This window comes from Punica granatum, chromosome 7 (genome assembly GCF_007655135.1).
Source record: "Punica granatum isolate Tunisia-2019 chromosome 7, ASM765513v2, whole genome shotgun sequence".
In the NCBI taxonomy this organism is placed as follows: Eukaryota; Viridiplantae; Streptophyta; class Magnoliopsida; order Myrtales; family Lythraceae; genus Punica; species Punica granatum.
The window spans coordinates 19,201,934-19,212,290 of record NC_045133.1 but is presented as its reverse complement, the minus strand read 5'-3'; the positions used below and the strand labels follow the sequence as shown (position 1 = coordinate 19,212,290).

At 44.9% G+C, this 10,357-nt stretch overlaps 1 protein-coding gene across 1 annotated transcript; it reads right to left on the bottom strand.

Moving 5' to 3' along the window:
- Positions 1-2,516: 2,516 nt before the first annotated feature.
- LOC116213622 (ABC transporter B family member 19) lies at positions 2,517-10,156 on the bottom strand. The gene is made up of 10 exons (XM_031548639.1): positions 9,639-10,156; positions 9,475-9,529; positions 9,005-9,180; positions 8,054-8,254; positions 7,574-7,833; positions 7,092-7,408; positions 6,755-6,978; positions 5,839-6,658; positions 5,493-5,734; positions 2,517-3,953 (listed from the first exon to the last, which is right to left on the bottom strand). The coding sequence occupies exons 1-10, from the start codon at positions 9,906-9,908 to the stop codon at positions 2,745-2,747; spliced, it is 3,774 nt and encodes a 1,257-aa protein (XP_031404499.1). The 5' UTR covers positions 9,909-10,156; the 3' UTR covers positions 2,517-2,744.
- Between the last annotated feature and the right edge of the window lie 201 nt (positions 10,157-10,357).

Genomic DNA, 10,357 nt, shown 5'->3' with positions numbered 1-10,357 from the left:
CCATGCTCAAAATTTGAGAGCGGATGGTCTGGAACTCGGGATTGAGTCCTATTAGGAACTGATGCAATTTCTCCTTTTCCTTGTAAGCCATTAGTCGAGCTCCAGCATCACATGAACATACGGGTAAATCGAGATACATATCTAATTCATCCCAGAGACTTTAACTTTGAATAATACTCTGAAACTGATCTTTTCTCTTGTCTGAGCAAACAAATATCAGTCTTAAGCTGATGAATTTTTGCTTCATTACCTTGGGAAAATCGTTCTTTAAGATCGTCCCAGAGAGTTTTTGCATTTCTCGCTCCTGCCACTGAGTTCTGTAACCCTTCGTCCAGGTGATTGAAAATCCATGAGAGGAGCATCGAATTACAAGTCACCCACTGCTCACGGTGAGGTTCTCCTTCTGCTGGTTGTAATACTTTTCCTTCGATAAAACTGAGCTTGTTCTTGGCCTGAAGCGCTGTTTGCATTGCTAGAGACCAAGTGTTGTAATTCCTGCCATTTAATTTGCAGGAAATGAGTTGTGTGCCGGGACCATCAGAGGGGGTGAAGAGATAAACAGGTGGTATGTTTCCACTCGTTTCACTGTTATTTGCTGATTTCGTCATGGTGACGATAAACAGGAAGATGATAAACAGGAAGACAAGAGATGACGCTCAGTGAGCCACACTGGCAAGAGAAGCTCGGCTATTCTGGCCGGCAAAGATAACGAGACGGCTGGCCTCAGGACCACCGCTCTGATACCATGTGAAAAGCGAATTCAAGCAGAAGAACTTGGTATGTTTTCATTAATTCGATGTATATGTGTACAGCCAAGTCCAATCAATAAATGGAAAGTATAAAATATGGCTAAACTAGTGACACCTAAATATGGAAAACTAGGATATGTATACAAATTATAGTGAGGAATAAATCATTCCATAATACTACGACAAATTGATTCAGCTAAACTATTAGGCGATGATGGTGAGCAAGCCTCTTCAACGCCATCACGTGAGGAACATCCATTCAAAGAAGAAATGGTCGATCATAGACCATTGACACAAGACGAGATCGTTCCGCCAAGACCTATTTCGCCGTAAGAGCCGAGTGCGGCGAATTCTTCTCAGCTTTCATTAGGAATTGATGCACTTAAGCCTCATGGAGTGAATGATTCTAGGAGCGAAATTGGAGAAGAAACTGAGGAAAAATCGACTCGGACCAATCTTGAAGATCAAGCCAACACCAATATAGAAGTCGGCATGGCTAAATCGAAGCTCGAGGATGGACCTTCTTTCACTTCACCAATGAAAACAAGTGAGGACTGTAAGGAGCGGCGCATTAAAGTCAAGATCACTCCCTTTTCGGCTCCAACACGTATCTTAAACGGTGCCACTAACTCGAGGTCGAGTTTCTCGAGGCGAAAGCCGAAAGATGACATCTCCATAGAAGCCATCAAGGAGGTAACACGGCTTCTTCGTAAGCTAAATAATGAGAAGAGATTATGTTCGGCTTGTGCAAAATTAGTTTTACAAGAGATAATCAAGCCGCCGAGTTCACCACGGCTAGCTTGGGGACGCAAGGCATGCCGAACAAATCAGCCCTATCCTTTAGAAAAGTGGATCCCGAAGTAGACTCTGCAAAGTAGGAGCTGCAAACACAAGAACTCGACCTTGGAGAAACAGCCTAAGGCTGAGATGGACCCGAGAAATATGAATTTGAAGAAGAACGACGAAAGGCCAAAAGCTGAGCTCATTAACAACTCTTCGAGCTGCTCTAATACTCGGGAAGTCGAGTTTCTTTCTGAGCCTGGGCCTATGGAGTCAAGAAATAAGAGCTCGAGCTCTCGGGGGTCGAGTTTATGACCGATTTTATGCATCGAAACCCAAGGTATGAAAATACTAAAGCTTGAAAAGTTACTTACAAGGCTGATTTTATGTCTTTAAGTAAAGCATGAATGACCCGAAAGTTGAGAAATGATGGCTGCAATTCCTGGGGCTTGAGGCCGCGAAATGTGAAGGTTCAACCCGTATGTAAAGGCATGCAATATGTTAGCTCAGGCTCGCAAAAGAGAGTGTTCAGTTCCGTTCTAGAGGTTCGAAAACTAAGTGGACTCAACAATATAGCTCGAAAGAAAGAAAAACAACTAATAAATCAAATAGTTATAAGATGATTCTATAGTTTTATGAAATCACATTTATCTATGAATTATTTCAAAGAAAGAACAATTCTTCAACATGAAAGAGGTTAACATTGATGCCTATAAATTTTCAATAGCAAGAGTTGAGGAGTAATAGACAAAATATTATGAAATTGAAGAAACGTCGTAATAAGGAGGAAAAAGAAAAGAGAATAGAGAGAAAATAAGGAGAAGGGGCAGAGAGATTAGTTGGTAGTTATTATTAGTAAATTTACTGCTACATCCTCAATTTAACGGCCTTAATCAGCACTAAGTTCGTCGTGGATCGAGTTTCATCTCCTCACTTTCAATCCGAAAGACGAAAGAATATGATAGATATGAGACAATAATTGGCAATGGGTTGGGCAAAGTTCATAAGATATTATATCCATTTCCCCTCAATATATCTACAACAGCTTATCAGGAAAAAAAAGGCACAAGATCATCAATGGGACCAACAATAATAATTACTTTACCACCCAACAACTAGGCATGCATGTCGCTACAAATAAAAAAAGTAAAAAAAAAAAAAAAAAAAAGCGAAAATAAACCCAAAAAAAGGGGGGGAAAATTAGGGAGTAATCTTTCATATGTGATGAAGTTGTAACTGCAATAGTCTCGAGTAGGCCCCCTCGGGTCGGCTCACTAGCTCCGAATGGCTCCCATGCTCCACGATCCGCCCGTCCTGGACCACTCCGATGCTGTCAACTCCTCTGATGGTTGAGAGGCGGTGGGCCACCAGGACAGTGGTCCTACCCCTCATGAGCCGCTCGAGGGCTTCTTGGAGGACGCACTCTGACTCGGCGTCTAGCGCGCTTGTGGCCTCGTCCAGTAAGAGAATGGCCGGGTCCTTAAGCACTGCCCGAGCGATTGCAATCCTCTGCTTCTGTCCGCCAGAGAGCTGAACCCCTCTCTCCCCCACTGGAGTATTGTAACCATCGGGTAACCCACTAACGAAGGTGTGTACGTTTGCCGCTCGGGCCGCCTCGATCACCTCAGCCTCTGTTGCCCCATCTTTCCCATACGCAATGTTGTCGAAGATGCTTGCTGCAAAAAGGGCTGGCTCCTGCTGGACCAGGCCGATCTTGAGACGGAGAGACTTGAGGTTCAGTCTACGGATGTCCTTCCCATCGATCATGACTTTCCCAGCAATTGGATCATAGAAGCGCTCGATTAGTGCTATGACGGAGCTCTTGCCTGACCCGCTGGCCCCTACTAGGGCTTGACTCTGCCCGGCTCGGATCCTCAAGTTAAAGTCCTTGAACACGATAACATCTGGCCGTGAAGGGTAAGCAAAGTCCAGATGCCTGAGCTCAATCTCCCCTCGGACTGATCCAACGGTCTCCACCTCTGGGTCATCTGGGTCAATCCTTGTATGCCTGTCCAGAATCGAGAAAACTGACCCCACTGCCTCTCCACCCCTGATGATCTCAGGGGCCAGGCTGACAGTTTCAGCAACCGAGTTAGCAGTGATCACCAGGACGACAAAGACCTTGATAACCTTCGAGAAGGTCGAAGCGCCCTTGCTCACAAGGTGGGCACCGTACCACAGGATGAGGGCCTCAGAGGCATACAATGCCAGCTGGGAGAGACCGAAGAGGAGGCCCGAAGTCTGGCTCTGCCGAAGGCTCCTCATCTGCGGAACCCGAAGCTCATACGAGAACAGGGAGAGAATTTTGTTCTGGGCATTGAAGGCCGCTACAGTCCTGATGTTACTCACCCCTTCTCCCGCTATCATGCTGGTCTTCGCGTGCGCTTTGGCTGTGTCCCCAGCGAAGCCCTTGAGAGACAGTTGCTGCAAAAAATATTTCCAGAACATAACTGAATTTACTGTCATGGAATCATAAATAAACTGGAGGATCAATCGATCAACCTCTAAATTATTTGTTCAGTCACAACTTGACTTAACAGGTAACGATTCTCGAACTACAATAGCTCTAATACCACCTTAGTAATGGAATCGAGAATTTTTTAATCTCGATTGCATCTGTAAGGCCTGTTAAGCCAACCAGGCAGCCATTGGCCAAATTTAGGACTGTTCAGAAGGACACAAAATGGTGGAGCCTACCCAAGTCATAAGTTGGAAGGACCCTTGAGGGAAACCACCTGACCCAATTTATTAGACTCTGCAGGTGACGATGTCCTTTGAGCGATGAGCTCAGAATTTTTTACTGTGTACTGAGCACTTCTCCTTCATACCAAACAATCAAACACTGTGCTCAGTACGACTCTTTACCGTCCGAAAACAAACCCGCATAACTTGTGACAGATAAGGCAATAACCAAATTATTGCACGACTCAAGGGTCTGGTTGTTGGAGCAAAACCCGGGTAAAAAGATCAGGAAAACAAGCTCTTTCACTGACACCATTTCCTTAGGAAATCTACTACTTACTCGATGATGTGAATATAGTAGAGTTACGACTTAAACCCGATCTAGACCAGACCGAAGACATGTTACGTAATGAGCTCAAGTTAAGTCGTGCCCGTTCTAATGATAGAGAGTCACCTGTTCCGTCTACGATAAAAGAACCGCAAACCCGGAAGAAAATCATAATAAAATCAGAACTTTATTGAAATTCCAATGTTAAAGTCAGCAGAACAGGGGAAAAGGGTCAAAAGCCTCGATAAAGAAGCTGACTTACACATAAACAGGCAGAAAGGTTAATTAATAAACAAGCCTTCCTTCTTAATGTATACTTTATATATAGCACCTAAAAAAGAAAAAGAAAGGTAGACTGCAAAGAGAATCTTTCACTATTTTATTGATTATTCACTGCAATACACGAGCTCATATATATATTTTATAGTTAAAAATGAATAATAGGTTGATGTGATTTATGGGGGTGATATCTTCCATAAGGGTCAATGCTTCGAAGTAAGAGGGGGGAAGGCACGTGAAGGGCACTGCTCTGCTCTGAAGCCATGCCCTGTTCCTTTGCTCTTTGTCGTTTCATAGTAAAAATGAAGTGAACCTTTAGATTCCCCATGAGTTATTTTTGAAATATAATATAAATACATATATATTTCTTTCACAAATTTTATTGGGAAAAGCAAAAAAAAAAAACAAAACAAAAGATAAGTTCAGAGAAAGTATTCCTACACTCTTATTGAGTAATAAGTAATCAAATCTGGTATCATAGGGCAGATTCTATGTGCGTATGGGTAATGAGTACTTGCTAGGGCACTATATGGGACATAAGTAGACAATGGGGATGTTGATTGTAAATAATTATATCAAGTTGTCCAATAAAAGAAGCCTATGTTAAAGGGTCATCAAATGAAAGATCTTGAATGCATGGTAGAGTAATTTATTGAAGTGGGGGAGTAGCATACCTGGGCAAAGTTGGCAAGAACAAGGAGAGGGAAGGTGCCAAGGATGAGAAGGGAGACCCTCCACTCAATGACAAAGGCAACAATGAAGGAAGTGAGAAGAGAGGTCATGTTCTGCAGTATCACCGAGATTCGGTCGGCAATGGCCGACTTCACATCCGCCGCGTCCGTGGCTAGACGAGCTGCCACCAGGCTCGAGTTGTGCTCCTCCTCGTCAAACCATCCCACTTCATTACTCAGTATGGCTGCAAAAGACGATATCGGGAAAAATAAACTGATAGTCTTGAAAGAGCCAAGTACCACAACGTAAAACTCGAATTAGACACGTGAAAAGAGAATGTTATCGTACCTGCTAGCATCATCCTCCTCACTCTAGTGGTGAGATTCTCCCCCATGATGCTGAAGAAGTAATGTTGAATCAAGTAGGCAACAACAGCATAGAGCCCTGCCCCGATGTAGATGAAAACGTACTCCTTTGTTTTTCTCTCCATGGAAGCGTAGTTTCGGTAGTAGAACACCTCAATCATATTGCTCATCACGATAGCAAAGGTGGGACCAATGAATCCTGAGAGCACAGAACCCACAGCTCCCATGATAGAGTAGGGCCATTCAGGGGCGTTTAGCTTGATAAGCCTGAAAAAGTAACCATCGGGTGCTGGATTCTTCCGATCGGTCTCAGCATTAGAGATCATCTCAAGTCGCCCATCAGCCCCAGTGCTGTATGAGTAGCTCAAGTTCCTCAGGCTACCAGACCTCAGGCTCAGGGATTTTGTGGATAAAGAATGGCTCAATCTTGATGATCGTGACCTTCGGGTTGAGGGGTTCGAGAAATCTCTGTTACCAATCATTTCTTGGAATCTAATTAGAGAAGCATAAGCCCCAGCCTTGGCAATTAGTTCATCGTGAGTTCCTGTCTCCACAACTTGGCCCTGCTGTATGACTGCAATTGAATCAACATTCCGAATGGTGGAGAGGCGGTGCGCTACCACCACAGTTGTCCTTCCGACCATCAAACGGTCAAGAGCCTCTTGAACTATGCTCTCAGACCCTGCATCTAGAGCGCTCGTTGCCTCATCAAGGAGGAGGATCTTCGGGTTCTTCAGCATCGCCCTTGCAATGGCAATCCTCTGTTTCTGACCTCCTGAGAGCTGGACTCCTCGTTCTCCGACCTAAAAATTCAATTCACAGAATCACCCAACATGAGAATACACTTTACTCCAGAAATTTCACTCTTCAACAACCAATTATGATTTCGTGTAACTGACCTGAGTGTTGTAGCCATTTGGGAGCAAGGTAATGAAACTATGGGCATTGGCTGCAGAGGCAGCTGCTTCTACTTCAGCTAACGTTGCATCGGGCTTCCCATAGAGTATGTTCTCGAGAATTGTTGTTGCAAAGAGTGCTGGCTCTTGATTCACGAGCCCGATCTGATCTCTTAGCCATCTGAGCTGAAGAGTCTTAATGTCCACATCATCCAGCAAAATTTGCCCTGTTCACCGGATCAAATATTTTACAATTAGGGCACTGTTTTTGGGGCTTGAAAAGAAGATAGATGGGAACTGAAAAAACTTTTGAAGCCAAAGAATGATCTTCGTGGATTACCTTGACTAGGATCGTAGAATCTCTCGATCAGAGACACAACCGTGCTTTTTCCTGAACCGCTTCCACCAACGACAGCAACAGTCTTTCCAGCAGGGAAGAAGATTGAGAAATTCCGGAAAATAATTACATCGGGTCTTGATGGGTAGCTAAATGTTACATCCTTAAACTCTATGTTCCCATTGACCTCGGAGAGGCATTTCCCATCCAAGGAATCCTGAGTTATTGTGGGCTTCTGTTTTATAATCTCCATCAGTTTATACCCAGCAGCTTTACCTTTGCTAAATGCCCCAAGATTAGAAAACGATTGACCCAAACTCCTGCAACAACCGTCCAAGTTACGAACACGAACAGGAGTCAAACATGGGTTAAGATAATCAAGAATCCGCTCCAAGTGGATTTTCCAAGAGAATGGGAAAATGGAGAATTCTCCTGGAGGAATGAACCTTAGATGAATAAACTTCAGATTTAGTTCAAGATCTTACATGCCGCCAACAATGGCGGAGAAAATAGCAGTGAATGCTTTGCCTCCATCAGTCTGTCCGTTCCTTATGAAAACACCAGCATACCAGAAAACAAGAGCCCATGACATGCATGCAATCCCATATGTACATCCCAGCCCCAGGCCCTTGGCCATGCCAGCCTTGTACCCAAGCTTAAGCGTGTTCTGGATTGCATCAGAATAGGAATTCAGAGCCTTGCTCTCTCCGACATATGAGTAAACTGTCCGAACTTGTGCAATTGCCTGTGGAATCACCAAATTAGCAGCAGCAAGTTATTGTCAAGCTTATTAGTCATTTTATCAGACTTTCAAAACACAGTAGTCTACTGAAACATTATTCGAATCTCAAAGCTCGATCTAAAATTAAACTAAGCATTGCCCTGGAGGTAATCTAACAGAAGCTGTACTCTTAGCAAAAGATTCTTCTGCCGCTATGTTATAGATAAGGAAGCTTCATTTTCACCTGTTCCGCAATTATTCCTGCGTTGGCATAAGATTCCCGGCTTTTTGACGTTAGGCCAGTGAGTGTATAAGCATAAAGGCCGCCAGCAAAAGCAATGCCCGGAATCACAGCCACACTGAGCAATGCCAACCTCCATGCTGCTACAAATCCAACAACTAGTCCCGCGAGAAAGGTTGAGAGATAGTGAATGAAATTTCCAACCTGTTGAAATGAACATAAAAGAAACAGCTAAGTTGTATGTTTAAGCATTGTCAGGTAAGGTGCGTAGTCAAAAAGTCCAAGATCCAGAAATAACGGGACCCAGCCAAAACAGAAAGTTTTAATTACAATTTGCCCCAAAAGTTTTCTCTCTGTCCCATTCTGGTCCCGGCAGTTTCAAACTAGTCTTGCCACAGCTTAGCTCGCCATGATCACAAGAAAGTCGGCCTGGTGGCAGAGATGTCAAAACTATTACACATCCACAAGATACAACTCGTTGGATGAAAACCTCGGAAAGATATCACCGGATCTGTCGATCCCAACAGGTTAAGCTACCCTTGATGTCAACGAATCTACTTATGCTTCGGCCCAAAGCTTTACTCTACAGGCAGGGCAGAAGTAGCTAAATTTACGGACTTGCGATTGATTCTTGTTCAAAATTTGGACCTCTTACCAGGCTAGAGTGGTGGCAAGACGGAGACAAAGAGAATGGGAAATGTAGCCAGGGGCCAAAATGAAGCAGAGAGCGAAGTTGAAGGGGCAAACCGAAATCAATCCGGACAGGCAGTCAGTCTATCACGACATACGTGGTCTCATTAAAGAAATGCCAACGACCACCAGAATAGGATTTCGCCCGCATGTCATCCCACTCTGAGATTCCACATTTTGCCCCGCACAGTAAATTGAACAAAGAACAGAACCTAGAAGAAGACGAGGAACAAGAAATGAAACAGAGAGACAGAGAGACTGGACCTTCTCGCTGATGGCGTCCTGTACGAGGAGGGTGTCCGTGGAGACGCTGAAGACGACATCACCCGTCCGGGCGTCGGTGTCGAAGAACCCGACGTCCTGCTTCAGCACCGCCTCCAAGTACTTCTTCCTCAGGGTGCTCGCCTGCCTCTCCCCGGTGTACATCCAACAAGCAATCTCTGCGTGTGTCCCCAACAAAAAACAATCAGTCCAAATCCTTAAACTTTAGCCCAAGAACACGACCGGGTCCATACAAAAGCACGAATTCAATGTACTTCTCGACCGGGGACCATCGAAAAATGCCACAACCACAAAAAAGATAATATTTTAAGTGGCCATGGATCCATCTGATAAAGCTCGGAGCTTTCGTTGTCCCATCATGAGTACGTGCAACAGAACGGACCGTTGTGCGAATAAATGAAGAGCATTAATTGATGGAATGAATGAATGAACGAGTGAATGTATAAGCTCACCCGCATAGGAAGATAAGCACACGATGAGCCCGAGATACACGAAGTACAGAGCATACTGCAAACCATTAGCAGACATAAAGCAAAGAGCAGTGTTAGTGAAAGATCTGAGATCTGATGTGGGTCGGGGGGAGGGAATACATCGATGGATGGATCAGTGAGTGGACCTTGGAGACTTCATCGGTCATCTTCTTCAAATCAGACTGGTTCTTGCCGAACCCATTGACCATCTCACCGAACAGGAGGAAGAAGACGGGCATGGAGGAGCCGTGGATGATGGCTCCAATGCTGCCGGAGATCATTAGCAGCCAGTCGAACTTGTCCGCGAAGGAGAAGAGCTGGTAGAAGGGCAGGCTCTGCTCCTTCTTCTTCTCTGCCTCAGGCAAGGGCGCCGCCTTGTTACTGCTGCCGCCGTTGGGCTCTGTAGGCTCTGCCATTTCTGTCAGCTCTTGAGCTCTGCTTTTGCAGCTGGGGATCGAGAGGGAGGGGGGAGGAGTGAGGGGAAGAGGCTATGGTGATTCAAGAATGGGGATCGTTAGTCGGTGTTCTGCCCATTGTTATGGAAAGATCTGAGCTTGAGAATTACTATCAGTATCAGCTCTGAGAGAGAAGAGAAGAAGAACCCCAAAAAAAAAAAAAGGCTGAGCAAGTGAGCGTTAGCACGGAGAAAGAGAGAGAGAGAGAGAGAGAGAGGGGGGGGGGGGGGGGGGGGGGGGGGGGGGAAGGAAGAAGGAGAAGAAAGACCAGGCGGTCAAGAAAGTGGAGGAAGGAAATGAGTTTGAAGGGAGAATGGTGTGAGCCACTTTAATAGAGACAGAGAGACAGTGTGTGTGAGTGAGAGAGAAGAGAGGGAGGGCTTAAAAAGTTAACCAGGGAAGTTATTTTT

Excerpts from the sequence above, each read along its gene's own strand:
- LOC116213622 (XM_031548639.1), bottom strand. The coding sequence starts at position 9,908 with ATGGCAGAGCCTACAGAGCCCAACGGCGGCAGCAGTAACAAGGCGGCG. Across the intron at positions 9,181-9,474 it reads GTGCTTATCTTCCTATGCGG|AGATTGCTTGTTGGATGTAC; the intron begins GTGAGCTTATAC and ends GGACACACGCAG. Across the intron at positions 5,735-5,838 it reads GAGGAGGATGATGCTAGCAG|CCATACTGAGTAATGAAGTG; the intron begins GTACGATAACAT and ends CGTCTTTTGCAG.